We start from the raw sequence: 24,846 nt of genomic DNA on the forward strand, positions 1-24,846 counted from the left end.
AATGAAAATTGTCTCCAGTTAGCACTAAATGCCCCTGGAAGGGCAAACCTGTCCCTGGTTTGACCTGTTAACAGCATTGACCCTTTATATAGAGATCGAGATGTTTGAGTTTTCCTTCCTTTTAATTCTTCAAGTAGTTTTCACATTAAAAAGGCATTACTGGGTATTTAATGATTAAATATACTTGAATCTACAACTGATTACCCTATTAAAAAATAGTCTATCCCCTGAAGACAAGATACCACTTTAATAACGATCTACTTGGTCCAATTAACCTCAGTTTCTAAGTACAACTCTTCCTCTATGTGCCCTTCTATCATGGCACTGAAATTATCTGCGTCTGTCTCTCTCTCTCTCTCTTCCCCCCGCCATCTATTGTCCCTCACCAACCCCCACCCCATTCATGCACCCAGACTGTAGTTCTTTGGGAAAGACATGTCTTACCACTTATACACCAACTCCTTGCCTAATGCCCAACACAATTAAGCATCCAGTCATATTTTAATTGAATTGAATTGCATCCCAGGATCTCAAGACATGATTTAGAGAGGAGACTTTTACAGAACTATTTTCTTTCCTTTTGAAGAATCCTATGTGCCCCTCCATTGCAAAAATAAATTGTGCCTTATGAATAGTTTTGGAATATAAATAAAGTTTCAAATAAAATTTATCTGACACCACTACTCAAAGACAATTGCTTAATATACTGATATATTTCCCTCATCATTTCTTTCTATTTACATAACTCACAAAACTGGGATTATACATACTTTGAGAGATTTTGCATTCTACTTTTCCCCTAGAGTATACAAGGAAATATTCTATCAGCATATTTTTAGTGTTGAATTTCTAGGAAAAAACTAAAATAATCTCTAGCCATTTAGAAATTTAAAAAACACATATACATAAGTGATAAAGAGGAAATCACAAAAGAAACTGAGTAATAAAAATATGACGTTTCAAAACTTAAAGGCTTATGTTAGAAAATAAAACAAAAATAAGTATCCAGGTTATTATGTTATAAAAAGAATAGGAAGATGATGATGACAGATAAAAAGCAATTATCAACACAAGAGAAAAAGAGATACAACTGAAAGGGTATCAAAAACCAGAGGTGGTTCTTTGAAGAGAAATGAAAGATAAACTTGTGGGAAGGTTAAGGAAAAAGAAATTAAAAAGAGAAAGCAATGCCACTAATCAACTTGATGCAAAAAAATTGAAGAGACAAAAAAGATAAATTCCTGAGAAAATACTCACCAAACCTTAATTAAAAAAAATTATCAGGGATAAATCTCCCAGATTCTCCAACAAATCAACTGCATAAAAGGAAAAAAAAAAGGAGAATGGGAGAAATTATCAGAGATTCAACAACCAGATATAGCTTGTTTGGCTCCTGATTCAAACCAACTGTAAAAACATATTTTAAGAAGAGAATCAAGGAAACATAAACACAGACTGAGTGATGGGTAATACTACAAAATTATTAATTTTGGTGGGTGTGATAATAGCATAGTGACTATGTTAAAATAAATCCTTTTAACTGAGAGACATATATTGCAGTATTTCTGGTGAAATGACATGTCTGGGACTTGCTTTAAAGCACTCCAGCAAAAAAAAAAGAGGAGAGGGAATGGTGCAAAAATACTGGTAACTTGAAGTAACAGGCACATGGGAGTTCCTTACACTATTCTATTAAATTGAAATTTCCCATTTAAAAAAGTTTAAAAGAAGAAGATACGGCAAGTCTGAATAACCCCATTACTATTAAAGAAAATGAATTATTGCTTAATCTTTCCACAGAGAAAACATCTGATCTAAGTGTTTTTACATGCATGCCCTACTGAACTTTCAAGGAAAAGACAATTCAACCTTACACAAACACTTCTAGAAAATAGGAAGAATATTCTAAAAATCACACATGGTCAGTACAAGAAAAGAAAATCATGAACATAGAAGAATCCTTAAAAAATGAGCAAACCAAATTAATCACTGTTTTAAAAATGTAATATCGTGATCAAATTGGGATAATCTCAGGAATCCAGGGGGAAGGGATCTGTATTAGAACCTTAGAACATTTATAAATGTCACTCACCATATTAACAAAGGAGAAAGAAAATATACGATTCATCTCAATGGTTGCAAGAAAAAGCACTGGATTCCATACCCAATCCAATAAACAAAACAAAACAGCACTCAAGAAACTGACAGGAACTTAAATTGATAAAAAGGTTTCTTCTAAAACCTAAAAACTGACAGCAAATATGCCTAATGGACCAACGTTAAAAGCAGTGTCTTCAGCATCAGAACAAGACAGATACCCACGAAAGCCAGTTCTATTCAGCAGTATAGGAGTATCTAGCCAAAGCAATAATACAAGAAAAATTACAAGTAAAATGACTGGAAAGGACAAAGCACAACACTGTATGCAGATGATATATCAACACAGAAAATCCAAACAAAGAACTGGAAATAGTGCAAACAAATTAAATTGCATTTTCGTACATCAGCAACAAAAGGAAATAATTTTTAAAATACAATTTAGGATAACATGGGGAAACAGAAAAAATCTGATATTATGTTATCATAAAATACGTGTTGTGAAAGACTACCTAATTAGAATAATCTGAGTACAAATCCTGAATATTAAAGACATCAATTCTTCCCCAATATTAATCTATAGATTCAATGCAATGCCAACCAAAATCCTAACAGTTTTTCAGGGAATCAGACAAGATGATTCCAAAGTATACACAAAAAAACCTAGTTTCTACCTTTCCATAATAGGAAAGTACCTATTTCATAGGTTATTCGTAAGGATTAAATGAGTTAATATATGAAAAGTATTTAGGACAGTGCCTGGCACATATTAAACACCATGAAAATATTATCTATTATTATTATTCAATGGAATTATTACCCTATTACAGGACAAGACTACCTTATAATAATGAGAGCAAACTTTTATCAGGTATTTTCAATGTGTCAGGCACTGGTCTTCACACCTCAATAACTGTAATATTCTTCGTAATCCTCTCAACAATCTCAGAAGTAGATAACAGCCACATATGCAGAGTTCACTGAGGAGAAATCAACTTCAGTAATACAGAAGTCTTATTCTAGGCTCTAGAGTCTTGAGGATTTTAATTTAACCTGTACTGCAGCCAAATCTGCCCTACTTGGTTGCTGTTTCATGCTTATGCAAAACATTTAACATCACATCACAAAGTTAAGCTCCACTGTGAAGGAGACAGGCGGCTTTACATTGGTAGACTTGGAAAATAAAGGTTATAGGGTTTTTCTTTTTTATCGGCAATCCAGTACTTTCAACAGACCTAACTGTAGTTACTACTACAAGAGACCCACTTAGTTTCAACTCAAAAATTATTCCTAATACTCCTGTTTCCCAAGATGGCTCACTTTGTTACAACTTCAACTATGCACTTCATATCATCTCTCTTTTGTTATAGCTAAAGATTTGTATGCATCTTCTTTACCAAATTATAAGTATCCGAAGGATAAGAATCTCATTTAATAGATATTTACATCTCTCATACCATCTAGAACATGCTCACAGAATGAATCTGATAACAAATGTTTCTAGAAATTCTACAATTGCACATTATAATTATTCATATCTGACTGAATATTTATAACTTCCTAAAAGTTTTCTTACCTCCACTTAAGGCCTTTTATTTTCAAATACTGTATTGATTAAATTTGGAAGACTGTAAAAAAAAAAGTCAGATAGACTTTGACCTCTGATCAAACAGACTCTATCATTTCACTAGGTATCATTAACTGACATCATTACTCCTAAGCTATTTTGATTGTGCCTCAAAGTTCTGGACATTCATGATTCCTAAATGTCACCAGCCATCACTGGTATCTAACTTGACACTGCATAAGGAGTCTAAATACTTGGATTTAAATCCAATTCTACAAGCTGACTTCATCTAGCTGTCACTTTCCTTTTTTATTTTCATTTACTTTTATTGAGGTAATACTAATTTATAATATGATACAAATTTCAGGTGTACCTCATATTTCGATTTCTGTGTAAGCTACATCATGTTCACTACCCAAAGACTAATTACCATCCATCATCATACACGTGTGCCTAATCACCCCTTTTGCCCTCCTCCCTCCCCCCTTCCCCTCTGGTAACCACCAATCCAATCTGTTTCTGTGTGTTTGCTGTTTTTAATCTTCCCTTTATGAGTGAGATCACAGAGTATGTGACTTTCTTCCCCTAACTTATTTCACTTAACATTAATACCCTCACGGTCCATCCATGCTGTCGCAAATAGCAAGATCCCATCTTTTTTTATGGCTGAGTAGTATTTCATTGTGTATATATACCACATCTTTATCCATTCATCCCTTGATGGGCACCCTAGATTGCTTCTAAGTCTTGGCTATTGTGAATAATGTTGCAATGAACATAGGGGTGTGTATATCCTTACACATTTGTGTTTTCGTGTTCTTTGGATAATACTCAGCAGTGGAATAGTTAGATCATATGGTAGTTCTATTCATAATTTTATGTGGAATCTCCATACTGTCCTCTGTAGTGGCTACACCAGTTTGCACTCCCACCAGCAGTGGGTGAGGGTTCCCTATTCTCCACATCCTCTCCAATACTTGTTACTTCTCGTCTTGTTAGTTATAGCCAGTCTGATGGGCACGAGGTGATATCTCATTGTAGGCTTGATTTGCATTTTCTTGATTATTAGTCATGCTGAACATCTTTTCATGTGCCTCTTTACCATCTTTATAGCTTCTTTGGAAAAATGTTCAGATCTTTTGCCCATATTTTAATTGGGTTGTTTGGGGGTTTTTTTTGGTTGAGATGCATGAATTCTTTATATATTTTGGATATTAACCCCCTATCAGATATATGGTTTGCAAACATTGTCTCCCAATTGTTAGGTGGTCTTTTCATTTTGTTGATGGTTTCCCTTGCTGTGCAGAAGCTTTTTATTTTGATGTAGTCCCATGTGTTTATTCTTTTGGTTCCCTTGCCTCATCTAGCTGTCACTTTCTAACTGTGAGCTCAAGTTACCTCTTCCATCAAAAGTTATTTTACCTCCCTCATGGAGTTGTTTTAAGAATCAATGAGGTGGTTCTCAAAGATTCTAAAAGACAGATTCTAAAGTATATAAATGTGTAATATAAATGAGTAAATTTATTAACACTCTTTTTTAAAGTTATATACCAGGTGGGGCAGAGCAAGGAATCATGTACTACAGTGTACACCTGGAAACATGAGAAAATGAAAAGCACAACAGTGCTGGCTGAAGAGGAATTGGGATGATGAAGATCCATCCTCCTCAGGCCTCTTAGAACACTGCCCCGGGGCCAGCGCAGTGGCACAGCAGTTAAGTTCACATGGTCCACTCTGGTAGCCTGGGGTTCACCAGTTTGGATCCAGGGTGCAGACCCATGTACCACTTGTCAAGCCATGCTGTGGCAGGTGTCCCACATATAAAGCAGAGGAAGATGGGCATGGATGTTAGCTCAGGGCCAGTCTTCCTCAGCAAAAAGAAGAGGAATTGGTGGCAGATGTTAGCTCAGGGCTAATCTTCCTCAAAAAAAAAAAAAGAAAGAAAGAAAGAAAGAAAGGAAAAAAGAAAAAGAACACTGCCCCTTCCAGGGAGGGCCTAAATTTGAAAAGTTTCCCAGAGATTACACTGTTTCGTTGTTGAATCAAGACCCTATTAAAGTCCCCTGGGTCCCAGGCCAATGCTCTATGTAAGTAAGCAAACAACCTTCATTTTTAGCAGTTTTTTTAGATTATTGAACATTATGAGAACCATAACTTTTCTAAACATTTTAAATTGAGAAAACAATTTTTTAACAAAATTTAAATATTTCCAGACTAAGGAAAATTACTCAAACTGTAAATAATCAATTCTATACTGGTAGAGTTAAGAGTACTAAAGCTCAAAAACCTGGTAAGTGGATTTCATTTTAGCCATCAAATTTCAAATCCTTCCCCACTAGAACTTTCTGCAAGGTTTTCCTAGAAAAAAACCTGGTAGCAAGTTCATGAGCAGCATATTGTAAAAAGGCTACTAAAATAAGAGATAATGTCTTTAGCCAAAGTTTGTCACAAACAGAAAATAAAACCTAGTGGTCTAAAACTAGTAAAAAAGCAAGTCTCGAACGAAAAGCATTATGTATGAAGATGCAAGGGGAAAAATAATGAAAATTTTATATGTCATAATTTAAACAAATCCTATTCAATAGTGGGTTTCAGTACTGACCAGCCTCAATTCCATGCCTCTTTAGTGAGCTCCTTAGGTTCTCCCTTTTCTTTTAAGGAAACAGAAAAAATAAAGGTTCAAATAAATCATCTTCTAAGGCTCAACTTGCCCTTCACAGGGATCAGTTCAGATCAGCCGAATAAAATTTAGATGTTCAACAAATAGAAGCAGCAACCTAGAGGCTCCTGTAACATAACAGTGTGAGATTTTTATTCTAGAGAGAACACTGATCTACTGAAGAATTTCAAGTAGAAATACGCTATGAACAAATCTGCATTTATTAGAGCCCACTAAGGCAAACAGGAAGAACAATGAATCAGACAGACAAATCCAGGGTCAGGAAGACTGGTTAGGAAGCTGCTGCTGGAGAAATAAAGAAAGCTCGCACTGAAGTCTGGAGCTTCTGTCTGGAGAAGTACTAAAGGGGCAGAGGCATCAAAGAGGCCAATCAAAAGAACTCTCTGACTACAGGTGGAGGGTTAAGAGAAAAGAAAAAGACAAGAATGACTCCTAAGTTTCTGGCTTGGACAACCTAAGAGTATAGCGGTACCGTTATCTAGATGGGCAATCAAAGGAATACGTGGCAACGTGGGAGAAATGTGCTTGTCACCATAGGACAATAAGGGGGCCAGTGGAAATGCCAGTATTTAAGGGACAATGATCTTAATCAGTAAAGGATGCTAAAACCCAACATTCTCCAGCCTGTCCACCAGGAATACTGTCCTGGACACCAGGTTCCAAGAAGGAAATGTTAATGGTGTCCCATGCTCCAGAGAGAATTCACTGAATGTAGATAATAGGAGATATTTAGTAATCTAGGTAAGAGCAGCTCAGTGGAGTTGTAAAGAGCAAAAGCAAGACTGCAGTGGATTTAGAAGTGGGAGATAAGAAAGTAAAACACCAAGTATGAGCTCTTATATTTAATTTGCTTCCCCCCCCAACCTTAATTAGAAATTTCTAAGTCTGAATTTTATTCCATTACCTTTAAACTATCCTATGGCAAATATTACAAAACAGTATCACAAACAACTGATGAAATGAATGAACTCTGACTATCTCTAGTAAGACATTTCCTGCTTACTTTCTAAAATATCAACCAATCAACATCATCAGCAGGCTATTTCAACCACATAGTTTGTTGACAAGTTCTCATAGGCATTTAAAGATGCTCAAACACAAAACGACTTTGAGGAAAATGTTTCTTCATCTGAGTGTACATTCAGTCTAAATATAGCGATGCAAAATGTGACTGACAGACATTTAAATCTGATTTGAAAAGTTCAGCATAACACATGAGGTTTATCCAATGGACCGTGTATTAGAAATGCGACAATTTAAACAAAAATGAATTTGGACTGAACATGTGGGAAACTAGTGTTGAGTCAAAACATCCTTTCATTATTACATCCTGGTTCTGTAGGTCACCCTTGGTGTCTTCTGTATTGCTGTGGTCCTCACAGCAGATTTAACCATACAATCTCTTGTAAAATACATACTTGGTTCACTTAGCCTTTTCAAAATCAAAAGATCAAGACAATTCCATGATATATGAGAAATGAGACAAATATTATCCACCAGGAAATGTACAAATGAAGCATAACCTTCAAAATTAGGATAATTAACGATATAATCCCAAACATTCTATTGTCTGTGAGCATAAATAAAAGATTTCTTTTTTAGTCACTAACTACGATGCAAAACTTAAAATTGAAATAATTTTGGCTCAAAATATAATTTGACTGTTTAACAGTATCTCTTCCAGTTAGACATTTTTTCCCACTTAGAAGACTCAAACATTATTTGCTGAATTAACAGGCTTATTTTCGTATTTCAGTAAAACTGAAGTCAGAAACTCAGTTCTGCTCCTGACTGTGACATTAAGCAAAATACCCATACTAATTATTCTAAAATGAGTCAATTCCCAAGTATCCACTTAGAAGACAGAATCCACCCATTTATTGTCTTCCTTTCAGATAGTTTTCTCTGTGGCATTAAAATGTTTTTATAAAATGAACATTCCAATCTCAAAACCTTTCTTCCATCTAACCCAGTGGTGAGGCCAGAGGATGAGTAGGAGGTGGACAAGTGGAAGAGTGGAGAGAAAGAGAATAGCATGTGAACAACCTAAAGCTCAGCCAGTTCAGCAACTCAAAGAATTCAAAGTAGGGGGAGCAAAGTGAGTGATGAGGTGGGCAGAGATCCGAACACTAAGAGCCCCCAGCCCAGGAGAGGAACTTGAGGTTTAAAAAAATAAGGATAGAGGGGCTTCCCAGTGGCATAGTGGTTAAGTTTGCATGCTCTGCTTTGGCGGCCCAGGGTTTGCAGGTTTGGATCCGGGGTGTGGACCTACACACGACTCATCAAGCCACACTGTGGTGGCATCCCACATAAAATAGAGGAAAATTGGGGCTGGCCCCATGGCCAAGTGGTTAAGTTCATGCGCTCCGCTGCAGGCAGCCCAGTGTTTCGTTGGTTCGAATCCTGGGTGCAGACATGGCACTGCTCATCAAACCATGCTGAGGCAGCGTCCCACATGCCACAACTAGAAGGACCTACAACGAAGAATATACAACTATGTACCGGGGGGCTTTGGGAAGAAAAAGGAAAAAAAAAACCAGAGGAAAATTGGCACAGACGTTAGCTCAGCAACAATCTTCCTGACCAAGGAAAAAAAAAGAAAAAGAAAAAAAAAAGGAGATAGTCAAATCTACATGAACTTTAGTAATTCTGCTAACAGTTTGGCTAGAAACTGAAATAACCTATCTCACCAAAATAACCAAAAATCTCTCGTTCTTATTGGTTTGGGGCACTCCTACTCTTACATTAACTCAGATGTTTTGGGTACTTAAAAAGCATGACATTTTGAAACACCGCAGACTTTGAAATGATGCAATTTTGCAAACTTTATGAATTTACCAGGTTAAAACAACTTTCCTAACCTTCATTCAGTACTTTATTTAAAAAATAGTATTTTAATACTCTGTAGATGAAGCTGAATTAATCTTATCATAAACTACTTACCTACCAAGGAAAGAAAGATGCATAAACACTTAAAACTAAGGAACATTTGAGAAAATTAAATGAAATAGTCATGCTGGAAAGACAGGTAAAACTTCTAATACTTTCCAAAACAACTGGAAACGACCTGTGAGTTATATACAAATTTGGATCAAAGATAATAATCAATATTAAGTTATAGAGGATCCCGTAACTACGCATGTTGGCAGCTGTTAAATTTTGAAATCCAATAGAATCAAGGGGCAAAGGCACAAGCAAATTTCAAAATATGTGTTCTTAACATTGTCCTGCAACCGTGACATCAAAAGATGTATCTGGGGCTAGCCTGGCAGCATAGTGGTTGGGTTCGCGCCCTCCACTTTGGCGGCCAGGGGTTCCTGGGTTTGGATCCCAGGCGTGGACCTACACACTGCTCATCAAGTCATGCTGTGCAGGCATCCCATGTACGAAACAGAGGAATACTGGCACAGATGTTAGCTCAGCAACAATCTTCTTCAAGCAAAAGGAGGAAGACTGGCAATGGATGTTAGGTAAGGGCCAATATTCCTTACCAAAAAAAAAAGATGTATCTACACTTTGGGAAGTGATTGACTTGAGTTGATTCTTAACCCCAACACATTTAAGTTAGGTCTCAAAATGTAAACAGAGATAGAGTGCCATAACCTATCAAGAATGTGACCTGGGGCTAACGTTTTGATGTTTTACACTGACTCTTTGCCTTTCTCTTTATCAATATATTAATATAGTGACATTTGGTATGAAATTAACTAAAAGATGAAGACAGTATTATTTATTAAAATCCCACCTTAAGAATCAACTCAATGACATGTTTATAGTAAACCTAAACTGCAGGGTATCTTAACTACCACTGATCATTTCTTATTTTGACTAGTAATATCAGCTTGTGAGAAGCTTTGCAGTGAGGCTAAGATTGGTTTGCTGGACTAGAGTTTGCTCCAAGGGAATGTCTATAGGGGATCCCAGATGATGAAGATATACCATCTCTTAAAAAAGCAGCACCTCCTAAAGATTTCATACCTGTAAAGAAAAAGGAATGGATGTTTTTGAGTTATCTGCCGTATTTTTTACATTTATGACAACTGGTAAACAAAACTTGGATCTTAAAAAAAAAAGTAGATAAGGGGGCCAGCCCCGTGGCCAAGTGGTTAAGTTCGCGCACTCTGTTGCAGGCGGCCCAGCGTTTCATTGGTTCGAATCCTGGGCACGGACATGGCACCGCTCATCGAGCCTCGCTGAGGCGGCATCCCACATGCCACAACTAGAAGGATCCACAACTAAGAATATACAACTATGTACCGGGGGGCTTTGGGGAGAAAAAGGAAAAATAAAATCTTAAAAAAAAAAAAAGATAAACAATCCACTTTGACTGGTAATTACAATTTACCAAAAACTTCCAAGGCAAAAGATAAGTGTATTTGAAGAGATAAATGACATACCCTCAGTCTTCCCACCATTAGGTTCTCTCCCTACTACTGATCCTGTAACTGTGTCACCAGAATTAGTCTTTCCCCTTTCCCTGATCGTATATCACTCTGCCGGTCATGAAATTAACGTCAAATTCCTTAGTATCTTTCTGTCTTTTCATAATAGGACCCCAACATCCTTTTCCATCTCTCTCCCATGAAAACATTCCACCATACATACAGTCCATGTTTCAGTTACACCAGAAGTACTTGCATGTTATATCTCAAATACTCTTTCAATTTTCCCTACTTCTAAGAAAACCTAAGTTGCCTTCAAGCTCTCCTACCTCCATTCAAATACATATTTTTTTCTATGAAGTTTTCCCCCAATACTCCAAACCCACTCTGTCAGAAATAATCTCTACCCTTGGCCTTTAAGCAGAGCATTTTAAAAAACTTATCAGACTATAACTTATGGGAAAACTGTCTGTACATGTATACCAATCCCACCAGATCCTAATGGCTTTGAGAACAGAAACTGCATCTTGATTCATTTTTACCTTCCAAGTGCCTAAAACTTGGTGGATAGTCAATGTTTGTTGGCTGAAATGAGAGAAAGGCACACCAAATGAAAACAGTGAGTACTCAATTTGAGAGAATCACACCACTTCAAAATGTCCAAAATTTAACTCATCATAACCCTCCCCACTACATCTATACACAAATACTTGTCTTCCTATGTTTGCTATCTTAATAAATGGCATCCTCACCAATCCAGCTGTCCAAACTTGAAGCTTGGGAATTATCACTGATTCGTCTATCGCATTATCCCAATATCTAATTACCCACCAAGTCCTGCTGACCACCCACTTTCCCTCAAATCTTTTCACTCTTTCCATCTACTAATCCAGGCCACCCTCATCACAGCTGCTATCCTAAAACAGCCATCTCACTGGGCTCCCGGCTTCTGTTTTTCCTGTTCCTTTCCAAACCACTCCTCACTTTAGTCAATCATCTAAGATACAATTCTGCCCCATCCATTTAAAAGCTAAAATGAAGTCTAAACGCCAATAAGCATTATAAACCCTGCAAGACTGGCCCGTTGCTCACCTCTATGGTCCTATGTCTTGCTATTCCCACAGCCAGATGCAACTGAGAGGTTCCCTGAACAGGCCCTACTCTCTTGTTCCCAGCCTGAGTTCACTCTTACTAACCCTAACTAATCCTTCAGATCCCAAGATCAGACACCAATTCCTCAAAGACAGCCACCAAAGTAACAGTTGTTACAGGTTAGGTCCCCCTGTTTCTCCCACTGTACACTGTACTTCCCAAATACAATGCCGGTCACATCAGACTTAAATGTCGCTCTCCTCTCCTTATCTATAAACTCCAGGAAGGAAGGGTCTATGTCTGTCCGGATTAACAGAGTATTCCCTGTACTGAGGATAAATGCCCAGTATACAAAAAATGTTGGTCCAATACAGGACAACTGCCAGCTTGTCAGCTCTTCCAAAGCCAGTATTTTTCAAATTGTGGGTCACAAGCCAATAGTGGGTCATGAAATTAATACAGCAGGTCCCAACCAGCACTTAAAAAAAAAAAAAAAGAAATGCAACAGAAAACATTACAAGTAGTAAGAGTAAGTACTGTTTGTTCACTGGCTGAGACAGGGTTTCTGCTTCTCCACATAAAATGCAGTTCTTACTTGGGTGTGGTCAAAAAAACTCGAAAACCACTGCACTGCTCCTTCTACCTTTCTTCCTTCTCCTTCATAGGAAAGTCTTCTTCTAAGACACAGATAAGCAAATAAAAAATAGAAAAAATAGTGCTCAACTACAAACTTCTGTAGCAAAAAGCCATTCTTAACTTGAGCATTTCCAATAAGAACAATCTGCTTTCTGATTTCTCATTATGCCTTAAGTTTATTTGTTGATTTTCATTTCAATTATTTACATATACAAGACACCCTATGTGACAGCATACATAGTACTTTCATTCTTTTTTTAATCTCTCCTGCCATATCCTTATATTCTCAAAAAAACAATCTTTCAGTAGATGATGTACAGGCTAACTGCACCATAAGCCCTACTTCTAAGACTACTCTCTGAAACTCATGCACTTGGCTTTCCCTCTGTCCGGTCTGTCTATACAGCCATAAAGAAAAACCTATCACTGCTTTTTTTTTCTTTTGTGTATTTAGCAGTAAGGTTAAAAACAGTTAACACAATGAGCACAGACTGCAGCAAGCACTACTCTAGGCATCTGATAAAGAGAATTCTCATTTATTCTTCACCACAATCCTATAAGGTGGGTAGTACTACAGGTGAGGAAGCTGAGACAGAGAGGTCAAGTAAGAGGCCCAAGGTTCACAGATAATAAAGCCAAGTCTGGGATCTGAACTTTACTAGTGTGACTCCAAAACCAATTCTCTTAACCACTCACTTTTTTTCAGTAGTTTAAATTTTTCTCTCTCAACTAGATTACCCAATTACCTTTTTGGGCATTTCTTAAAAAAAAAAAAAAGATCTATAGCTAAAAACAAATGATACTGAAATTGTTCAGAAGAGGCTTAACACCTCAATTAATATTTATTCTCTTAAATCTTTTTTGGAGAATTGGGGGATAAAAATTTCCCATTAAAATTTTAGAAGAAAACTACCATCCACTACATGAAAAAAAAGCATCTGCAAAATTCAATGTTTTAAAATTTTACACTTGGTATAATTTACGTTTCAATTTGCCCATTGATTTCACTGATATTTGCCACACTAAAAAAATTCAACTTCAGAAATTCTCAGAGGAGGAAACCCTGAAATCTCAAAAAACACACAAAAGAAGCATGTCTTATTTTCCCATTAACTGTTGGGTGTATGAATTGGCAGAATAACTCCTGAATTGTTTCTGTAAATATACCAGGAAAAAGCATTTTACACTCCCACTTGTGTCTGCAACACTCTTCCTACTCTTTTTTTTCCTTTCCTATTTACCACTTAATGTCCCTAACGAACACCACTACACACTAATTTTCAACTTCTTCTTTCAATTTTTCCATCCTTTTTATAGAAAAGACTAAGGAGAACGTAGAAAAGCAAAGAATAAAACAGAAAATAATGCCAAAAGGCAACCAAGGCAGAAATCCCTTCCTCCTTCCCATCATCCATTCACTGGACATGCCAATACATTTCTTACCTCTGCAACAGAACATGAACTCCTTCTGGAAAAAGGCATCCACATTGTAACACATACAAAATTTATGACTTAACAAAAGTCACTTTATCTCACTATCAATCACAGAGAGCCTTCTTGAAGCCCTATAAATGAACTTACAAAGCCTCGAGAATAACAACTGCCAGAGTTCAAGGCACTTGGTAAAATGTTTTGCAATTTAACACTGAGGTCTGTGATACCTCACCGGACCAATAAGCCATAACTGAAAAACTCCAGAAGCAGTAATCTAAAATGCAAACACTCATGCCCAAAAAATACAATTAAAACATCATAAGTTTAAGAGCTGAAAAAGAAATGGCCTCCACCAAAAACATTCTGGTTACTGATGATAAGCCACTAATACACAATGGTTTTGAGAAAGTAAAACTGACATTTAAAAAATTCCTTGCCACTTTTCTACTGTGTCCGTTAATCTAGTAGGCAAAACGCAGTTATATTTTATATACTATCTATCCTGTGCCTTTGAAATGAAAATAAGCGTAAAATCCAAGCTAATTCTGACACAAAAATACAGAGGAGGGCTACAAAACTGTACCAAGACCAGAAGGATCTTTCCCCTATCTAATATGCCAGATTGTAAAGCTGTCACCCATCTCTCCAGAGTCTGCTCCTTAAGTGTATACAGTATTGTGTTTACAAAGCAGTGACAGAACACATCCAGTGAGCAACGAAAGCAACATGTCATCCTCATCATTTCCATCACTCAGGTTATTACTAGAAATAGGTTCAAGAACTATTTCCAGGACTTACCTGTTAACTTTTCTGGTCAATAATTTTACCAAAAAATTTTTACAAATGGCTTTCATGATCTTTTTTTGGGAGTAGGGGGTAAAAAAGAAAGTCATTTGATTTATCGAATAGTTTTGACCTAACCGTACAGGTGAAATAAAATTTTCAATGGATCAAGTGCAAATATTGAGACAGGAACATAAAGATGCAAAAGCTAAAAAATAAGTCTCCTTCTCTCCATTCCAACACATAGAACTTGAACTTAATTCAAGTCATTTGAGTCAACCTGAAAATTTTTTTGGAGGAATCTCTGGGTACTACATAAGTCATTTTCATTCTGCCATCAGTGAGTAACCTTAGAAATCAGCAGTTGGGATTTAAACACTAATTTGTTTTGTAATGCTTTGGCATGTCAACCCAATCAGATTCCAGTTTTCTTTCCTATAAAGCTGGCACATGCAAACGTTGTTGGTGGGTACACTTAAACACTACTAAAATTGCTGCAAGTCTCCATTATTGAACAAAAAAGTTTCTGTAGTCCAGAATTTGGGGATCATTTTGACCAGATCTAGATAAAACTCACAATCAAGTACCAAGGAACAACTTACTTTCACATTTCACATATCCAAAAGTCAAAATGTAGAAGTTACAGGCTTGAAATTTAGTTTTAAAAAGTGGAGTATCTCCGTTAAAAGTTGCCTGCAAACTTACACAATATACTGTTGGATGCAAAAACAAACAAACAAACAAGTAATGGTGTCCAACTTGAAATAAGTTCACAGGGGGACAGTATTTTCTTTATATCCACCCTCCCCTACAAAAAAATTCAGACTGGTTAGGATTAAAAACTGGACACCAAACAATTTCTGGAGGAGAATCATAATGGGGGTTGTGGGGAATCAACCCTCACAACAAAGTTGAGAAAAAGGTAACTAATAGTAAGATAAACTCTTAGTACTAAGATTGAGTTAATCTCAACGTTGAGGGCTTTTTATTGTAAAAACCCACTTGACACATTTAGGGCTGTTATAATTATTCAGAGATATTTCAAGTAGCAAAACAGTTTTTGCCTACTAGACAGGTGAGAGACTACCAAAATGAGTTAGGTAAAGTACATAGGTCAAACATGGAGGACGCAGGAGTGCACCTGAACAGAGGTGTCTGACCATTTCAGGCCTCGCATTACTCCAAGACTAGGCTACTCAAATCAGGAGTCATGAAAACAATGCACATAAAAAAAGTTTTCTCTATGACATCCCAAGTCACTGGCTAACTCAAATGTAAAATCCATCACCACATTACACAGAAACTAAAGAGCAAAAATTACACAAAAACTAAAGAAACAACGCAAAAATCTACAGGAGAAAGCGTGTCTAAAGGTAATCTAAAAATCCTTCTGAATGACATTTTAGGAAGTGCAAAGAAATACAACACCGGATAAATGTATGGATTCTGAGAAAAAAAAGACAGGTTGAGGGGAAAAAACCCCTGTAAACTACAGAAACTTCAAGGAAGAAGGACAGACCAAAGTTCATGCACTGCCAATGTGACAAGCCCGAAGCAGAGCTACTCTGCAAAAATCCTGAATTGTTGCAGGTTATCTTAAACTCATCAAACATCTTTCTTTATAAAAGCAAAGAATCCAAAGCACTTGCCATAGCCTTACATTTTCACCCTTTGAAGTGCAGCCTACTTAGAAACATGCTTAAGAAGTTCTCTACCAACTCAAAGGGTACACTTCACTCCATTATGCATTCTCACTGGCAGATGGAGGGATGACGTTGAGCCTGTTCTCGGGAGTTAAAGAGATGCTCCGTAGTAAGGGGGAACATCTTGTGGACTGTCAGATGGCCAGCCATTCTTCCTCTTCATTATCCTGGCACCTCCAACAACTGGGACAGCAAGAGAAGGTCGGGGGCCATCACGATAGCACCAAACTAAGTGTAAGAAGGGGATGATGGAAGGAAGTCTCCCTGACTTTCTCTTGACAAAAGAGCTAGTCCACAACCGAGTGAAGTAAAGAATTCGCAGAGTTTTTCAAAACTGAAATCTGGATCTCCAAATACATTTCAAGCATAAAAAGACAAAAACACACAAATGCAAACCGAATGCGTATTTTAAACTTTTGTATGATCGGTTCATGTTTGCAGTTCATGACTGGGACTCTCTCAACTTCTAATCTTGATTTTCAAGTACATAACTCCACAAAATCAGTTATCTTTTTTCTGCCTCCCCCCCAAAGAGAAAGTGACAGCAAACTGCAAAGAAAATGCCTCTGCTCGCTCCCAACCTAAAAACCCAGAGTTTCAGACATTTTGATCTCGCACCAAAGAAATGGGAGATGTAAAATGAACTGCGCTCCATATTGATTCTTAAAGCAAATAAAAAAAAAAGATACGAATGGTAGGCAAAATAATTCAAATCGAATTTCAGTTTTGACGTTAAACCTCATGTCAAACCAGAAATCCTGGATCTCTCACACACAAATAAATAAAACCAAGATTTTTTACACTCTTATTCTCAGCAGAAAATCTTGTGCCAAGAGAGAATCTTGAAAAAGAAGAGTGGAAAGTACAGCAAATAGAATAACTGCCATCAAAGAGAAAGGACTGGCAATTCCTCATTTATCAACAACAAAAAATTAAAAGTCAAACTGCATTAAAAGCCCTTACACACAAATGCATTGGCATTTCCAAAATTAAACTGTATGGGAGCAACAATAAAGGCCATTTCTATAGCACCACTCAAGAGCTCTAATTCCAGAACACACATCGATATGACATAGTGTTGCAACGAATGTATTAGGAAGCTAAGAAAATGGTTGGGCTACTGGAGGTCTTTGAGCAGCTCATTCAAACACCTTTAAAATTAATCAAGAAGCAGAGAACTAGGAAGAACAAGAAAGGAAGAAAATATGGAAGAAAAAGGGTGCAGGGAGCAGCAAAGATTAAGGGGGATGTGAAAGGCCAGGGCTCCCGAGACTAACCTGTGCCATCGCTGGCCGACGCCGAGAGGGCCGGAGATGAGAGTTTAGGCCGCTTGGCTGAAGGCGGCCCCGGTTCCACCACATTCTCGGCCATTTTTAATTCTTTCGGAGATACAGGCAAGGAAAACGAGAATCCTGGGGAAATCTCTTCTTCAGCCCGGGGTCCCCGCCCCGCTCCCCGGGGTGGGCTTGGGGGGCTCCGCCGGCCCCCGAGGGGGGTGGGGGAAGTTCCTTTTTCTCTTCGCCGGGTCGCGGTGGCCGAAGAGGGATGCGGACTCGATAGAAAAGGTAGGGGCAAGTGCGAGGGGCCGGGCCTGGGCCCAGGCCCGGAGGAGGGCACAGGAAGACAAATCCGCCGAGCGCGGCCGCTGCGGCGAATTCCCGAGAACTCGCGGCTCTAGAGGCGCAGTCCCCGGTCCGCCACGGCCGGCCCCTGCCCAGCCGAGGTCTCTCGGAGCTCCGCCGCCGCCATCAGCCTCTTCCTCCTCGGCGCTGTCCTCCTCCTTCTCATCGCCACAAGGAGGCGGGGGCGAAAAGGGGGGAAAGGAGGAGGCGACGAAAGACACTCACCTCCTCCCGGTGCCCCCTCCCGGACCTGCGCCCCCACCCTCCGAGCCCTCCTCCTGCCGCCGCGCTCCGCGCCGCCGCCGCACCGGCCCCTAATGGCCGCGCCGAGCTCGCCCGAGCCGAGAGCCAGGCTGGCGCCGCCGCCTCACATCGCGCGGCAGGCGGCTGAGGCGCGGCGAGGACGCCGGGCGCGGAGCTCGCCGACCGAGGGCCGAGGGGGCCGGGCCGAGCAGCGCCGCCCGCCCGCCCGCGCCGACGCCGAGCCCACCGCGGAGGCCCGCTCTGGCGGGCGGCGCAGGCGGCCTCTCCTCGCGCCGCGCTCTCCTCCTTCGCCCTCCTCTCCCGCGGAAAATAAATAAATACGGCCTCCGCTACAGCCCCCACCCCCGGCGGCCAGGTGCCGGGAGCGCCCGCCCCCCGGGCTCCGCTCGGGGCCGCCCTCGGCGGCGGGCGAAGGCGCCGCGGGGCGCGGGGTTATGTAATGGTCCCCCCTAGGCGTCGACGCCGGCCCGGCTCCCGGGCCGCGGTGGGGGTGTGTGCGGACGGGAGGGGGCTGGGGGTCGCCTCAGCCCGTGCGCCCCGGGCCCCCTGCCACTGTCTCGGCCCCCGGCGCCTCTCTCCGGCCCGGCTCCCCTCCGCACGCTCGCTCTCGCAGTTCGCACTCAGCCCGGCGTCCCGCTTGCCCACTCTGGCCCGCTCCCTCTCGCCCTCTCTCCCCCCCAGCCTAGCACACAAACAAGATGGCGGCTGTTGTTTCTTCCCTCTGCCGAGTCCTCCTTACAGGCTAGCGGTAGCAGCGGCGGCCGGAAATGAGCCAAGGGGGGGTGAAAAAGAGGGGAGGGGTTGGGCCTCCGGAGGGAGGTGGCGAGGGGGCGGGGCCTGGGGCCGAGCCGCTCACACAATGGGGGAAGAGGACCCGGGGGCGGGGCCAGTTCCAATCACGGGATCCGCCCAAGGCCCCGACGCGGTTGGCGCTTCCGCAAACTCCCCCGGCGTCACCCGGTGGCTCCCTTTAAAGGGGAGGATTGGAAGCGGGGGGTGGGGGTGCCGGGGGAGGACTCGGGATCTATTTTCAGTCGGTGGACACTTACGGGGGAAGGTGCCTGGGTTGGGTCTCTGCGTAGGGGACCGGTGGGAACCGAGGGGTGACGGAGCTCGGGAGCTACGCCCGGGAAGGCGCCAAATCACCGCGCAGGTGGCCGAATGGGAGCGCGATGGGGATGGCCCTGCGTCCCGGGGCCCTTGGTCGGCCGCTCTTGTGAACCCCGGTTAAATTCAGCAGGCGGAGGGGACCCCGCCGCCCGGTGTTCCGGGCCAGAGACCCAGTGCGTCCTCTTTCCTCCATCGCTTTCCCAAAGGGAACTGTTCACGTCCGAAAATCAGACTGATTACGAGTTGTTTCGCTGAATTTTACAATATTTTGACAATAAGTCTGTATTATTTTGATAATCAGAAAAAGAAAATCACAGCAGTGGGAAGATGTTTTAGGACCAGACCTAAATTCATTTCTTGCCCACCACGGATCCACATGCCCCTACCAGGTAGCAGTCTGACCGAAGAAACCTTGAGTTATTTTTCTGAACACGTCTGGGACCTGAGGACATTTTAGGGTATTTCTTTGCACCCACCCTCAACAGACAAGCTTAATAAAAGACCACGTTTAGGCAGCGCCTTAAAGATAATGTAATTCTGGAAAAAAGCGAAAACGTAATGTGCTAAGGGTAATGTAAGGATAGAAAAAAGCAAAAATATAATGATGGAGAAAAACACTTGAATATAAATAAAGTGCAGTGTGTGTGACAACACAGCTTTGCAGAGGAGGGCCTCGCAGTGTGCTTTCACATTCCTACACATTACAGGATTCCCTGTGTTTGGCCTTGGGTAAACTGGTACTTGAGGAGGTGGCAAGGTTGTTGGTGTTCCCTAAGGAAACCCCACAAACCAGTATCTATGGAGGTAGTTAAAAACTTTTTAATATATTTCAAATCTCACGCTCCTTAGTTGGTGTTTGCTTATTACTGAGTTTACTTTGGTTTTTGTTGTTGTTGTTGTTGCTTTTTCAATGAATGAGGAGAATAAATAAGAACCTAGGAGTGAGAATCTTAATGAAGCAACTCAGGTTGCCAATAAGGATGAATTCTGTCATGTGATGTTCAGGCCTAATTCATCCAAACTGCAGTAGAAAGGCAGGCAAATTGAAAATGACAGCACCTCCTTATCTTAAAGCTGTTAGAGGATGGGTTCAACATGTAAGGCTAAGGTCAAAACCGGATTTCAGGAATGATTCAGTTATTTTGAAGTTCATACCCATATTCACAGAAAAGAAGACAGAGGAAAGAAATGTGAACACCTGGAAACTTAGCCTGTAACTTCTATGTGGAAGGTTGCTCACCTGATTGTGTGAAGAGTTTTTGAACTTTGGGACAAGATTTGCCTAGTTTTGCAGAAGATCCAGCTTGAGTCTAAGCAGTATTCAAACATACTCGGCGGGCCTGGCCAAAAATACTGTGGGACTACATCAGGAAGCCTGTTGAAGAAAATCTGAGGAACATCTCATGAGAAAATTCTGCAAAGAGGAGTCAGGGGCCATGGACCTACCCTTTCTGGCTCTGCTGTAATCGAGGAATTCCACTGCATGGCGCTCCTTGCTGGCATTCACTCCTCTGGGTCTTTACCCAGGACCCTAAAGTCATCCATATTGGAAGTGGCTGGAGAAATAAGGATCACACAAATGCAATCAAGATGAGACTTCAGATGGTTTCAAAAAAGCAGAGTTGAATCATTAGTCTGGATTATATCTACCCTAATCAAATGAAAATTTAATCAGTTGTGGAGTACTATGTGTAGATTAAGTGTGTTCATGAAGAAGGAATTGTCTGCCAGCATCTGGGAGGTGGGGGAGGGTGGGAGAGGGCAACACAGGAGACAGCAGAGGCTGGTAGGTAAGAGCAGAGACACTGAAGTCAGCCAAGACTGGGTTTAAATTCTGGCTCTGTCACTTAGCAGCTGTGTGACTTGGGCAGGCTCCTCATCTGTAAAATGGATTTCTTGATTAGACCTACTTTATTGTGAAGATTAAACACGATAATTTATGAATAATGCTTATCACAGTGCATGGCACATAGTAAGCACTCAGTACACCTTAGCTGTTTCTAGTCATTCGTTCTGAAAGGGAAAGGATCTTTCCTAACTCAAAGAGTTGCTAGGAGAATGCAAATGAGATTACCACATGCAAGATGTTTAGCAGTGCCCAGAGCCTGGCACATGCTCCTGGGCTACCATGCTGGCTTCCCACAGTCAGAAGGAAATGTCTCACAGGGTCATCCAACTCCCTTTAAGACATTCTCTGTTCACCTTGAAACCTTATGATGACTAATCCAGCTTCCCAGGTGCCCTGGTTGCCAAAGAAGAGACCCCTACATAGAGGGCACAAGACTAGGAGGAAAAAGATATTAATTACCCCAGGGTGAATCCATTAGTTGCAACTGATCAAGATGCTATGGTATGATCCGCAGGCACCAGAACCTTAGTTCATCCCTACCCCCTTTCCTCAGGGTCTATGCCTTTTGTTTTGTGTCTCTTATTCCTATGAATAAGAGGGATCAATGTCCGCTGACTCGTCCAGCTGGAAACTTAGGCACCATGCATGAATCCACGTAGGCCTCCCTGTTCCTTCTTCCTCACACCCAATCACCCAGTCCTATGGATTCTACTTCCTGAATAATCTTCCAAATCAAAAGGATGTTGAACCAGGTGCAAGTAGTACCTATTCACAAAAATTAAAAAGTGCTCTTATAGGTGTGGCCTCAACAAAGTTTTTCCAAAGCACTTGTCATCAGGGAAGAATGGTTCACGAACTTAAGTTGCTCCTGCAAATGTGAACGTGGATGGGTTTATGAAAGTGGCTGCACATCCATTACAAGGAATTATTGATTTATATACACTTCTAAAATGCTGTCGGCATTTTCAAGAGCACGTTTTTATTTATATCACACATTTAATAAAATCTGTTCTTTAAAAAAATATGAATAGCCAATATTGGCAAGGATATGGAGAATTGGTGCTTTCATACACTGTTAGTGGGAACATAGCCTGGTACAAACTTTTAGGTTCATCCTAAATGTTTGCAGACTTTGAAAATCCCAGTATGTCTAGGGCATTTTCTACAAGTGCACAGAGATGTGTTTGAGAATGTTCCCTGTGGCATTGTAATATTCTCTTCCCCACTCCAAAAAAGGGGAAACAAACCAAAAGCCCATCGCTAGCTGAAGGGTTAAAAAAAAACTATGGATATGATTCCACTAACATAAGGTCCCTAGAGTAGTCAAACTCACAGAGACAGAAAGTAGAATGGTAGTTGCTAGGGGCTGAGAAAAATGGGGAGTTATTGTTTCATTGGTACAGAGTTTCAGTTTGGTAAGATGAAAAACATCTGGAGATGGACTTAGTGCCACTGAACTGTGCACTTAAAAATGGTTACGATGGTAAATTTTATGTTATATCTATTTTGCCACAATAAAAAACAAAAGAATGAAGCGGGCTTACAATGATGGGCTATTATACAGTCTTTCAAAAATGAGTAGGAAGGTGTGTACTGCCTGGAAAGATACACATATATTGCTCAAGACAAAAAGGACGTTGTAGAGCAGGAGGTATAGATGGCTCTCTATTTTTTTTTTATTGTGGTCGTAATAGTTTATAACATTGTGAAATTTTAGTTGTACATTAATATTTGTCATACACCATATAAGTGTGCCCCTTCACCCCTTGTGCCCACCCATCACCCCCATTCCCCCTGGTAACCACTAAATTGTTCTCTTTGTTTGTAAGTTTATCTTCCACATATGAGTGAAATCATATGGTGTTTGTCTTTCTCTGTCTGACTTATTTCACTTAACACAATGCCCTCAAGGTCCATCCATGTGGTTGCGAATGGGACAATTTTGTCTTTTTTATGGCTGAGTAGTATTCCATTATATATGCATATATATACCACATCTTCTTTATCCAATCATCAGTTGGTGGGTAGTTGGGTTGCTTCCACGTCTTGGCTATTGTGACTAATGCTGCAACGAACATAGGGGTGCATAAGTTTCTTTGTATTGTTGATTTCAAGTCCTTTGGATAAATACCCAGTAGTGAGATAGCTAGGTCATATGGTATTTCTATGTTTAATTTTTTTTAGAAATCTCCCTACTGTTTTCCACAGTGGCTGCATCAGTTTGTATTTCCACCAGCAGTGGACGAGGTTTCCCTTTTCTCTGCAGCCTCTCCAACATCTGTGATTTTTTGTCTTGGTGATTATGGCCATTTAGAATGGCTCTATTTTTTTTTTTTTTGAGGAAGATTAGCCCTGAGCTAACATCTGCCGCCAATCTTCCTCTTTTTGCTGAGGAAGACTGGCCCTGAGCTAACATCTGTGCCCATCTTCCTCTACTTTATATGTGAGACGCCTGCCACAGCATGGCTTGCCAAGCGGTGCCATGTCTGCACCCGGGATCCGAACCAGTGAACCCCAGGCTGCCGAAGCAGAACATGCGAACTTAACCGCTGCACAACCAGGCCAGCCTCATAGAATGGCTCTATTTTTATAAATATAATTAATAATAATAATGGATTAGAAACTGAGAGAATATATTCCAAACCGTTAACAGTGTTGGGTAAGAGAAGTGTTATGGGTGGCTTTCATTCTACATTATAAATTTTTGTGGTGTGTGAAATCAGAACCAAAAAGCATTTTTTAAAAAACCTTCAATCTTCCTCTTTGCTGTTAGGGTAAAGCTTCATGTGCAAGAAATAGCCCTTGCCTACCTATCTCATTTCTCTCAACTTCCCTCGTTGCAGCCAAGTGGAATTATTTCTGTTCTGCTTGTGCCATGCTTTCTCTGTCCTTGAGACGTTCACACATGGATTCCTTCCCTCTGAAACACTCACCACTCCCACCCCTCTACCCACCTAATTCCCCATCACCCTTCAGGTCTCAGCTCACACACCCCTTTTGCTGGAAAGCCCTCCTGGATCCACCTGAGTCCTGGTTACAGACTCCCATTCCCTCCCATGGCAAGAATCCCGAACTTCTGAATCGCCCACAGTACATACTGTGTTATAATCCTTGTCGGTCTTTCCCTATGATAGCAGGAAGAGTGGCCATGTTGTCCATGTCTGCACCCTAGTTCCCAGCTGAGGACATGATGCATAGCAGGAACTCAATTCAAACTTTTTGAACAAATGGATGGATACCATTGATCGGTGAATCTGCTCTGAGTGGATGGGTCTACCTGCCCATCCTCTGCTGCAGCAATGAGGATGTTCTGGCCCTGAAAAGGACATGGTCTATCTTACCTGTCCATCAAGGTGCCAGCCGATCTCCCTCTCTCCTGGAATCTTGTATATCTTGACCCAGCTTCTTTAAATTACAACACAAGGAGAATAAGTGTTGTATTCATTAATGACCTGGAAAACTGGGGCTCTAAAGCAAGTAAAATGTTCTTCATGAGACCCCAGACTGAGGCAAAGGGAAGACTTGAACTTGGGTCTTCCAATATCACATATAGGCGTCTTACCACTGAACCCTTAGGGCAGGAAGCAGGTCTTATGCTTCCTCACGTCTCTGGCACCTAGTATAAGA

General features: G+C 40.7%; 1 protein-coding gene across 1 annotated transcript in view; it reads right to left on the reverse strand.

Moving 5' to 3' along the window:
- EP300 (E1A binding protein p300) overlaps positions 1–18,168 on the reverse strand; it is a 72,934-nt gene extending 54,766 nt beyond the window's left edge. Inside the window, exon 1 of the mRNA XM_014858992.3 lies at positions 17,652–18,168. Within this exon, the coding sequence (XP_014714478.2) occupies positions 17,652–17,745 (94 nt within the window). The 5' untranslated portion in view covers positions 17,746–18,168. The remainder of the gene's footprint in view (positions 1–17,651) is intronic.
- Between the last annotated feature and the right edge of the window lie 6,678 nt (positions 18,169–24,846).

This window comes from Equus asinus, chromosome 4 (genome assembly GCF_041296235.1).
Source record: "Equus asinus isolate D_3611 breed Donkey chromosome 4, EquAss-T2T_v2, whole genome shotgun sequence".
Lineage (NCBI taxonomy): Eukaryota > Metazoa > Chordata > Mammalia > Perissodactyla > Equidae > Equus > Equus asinus.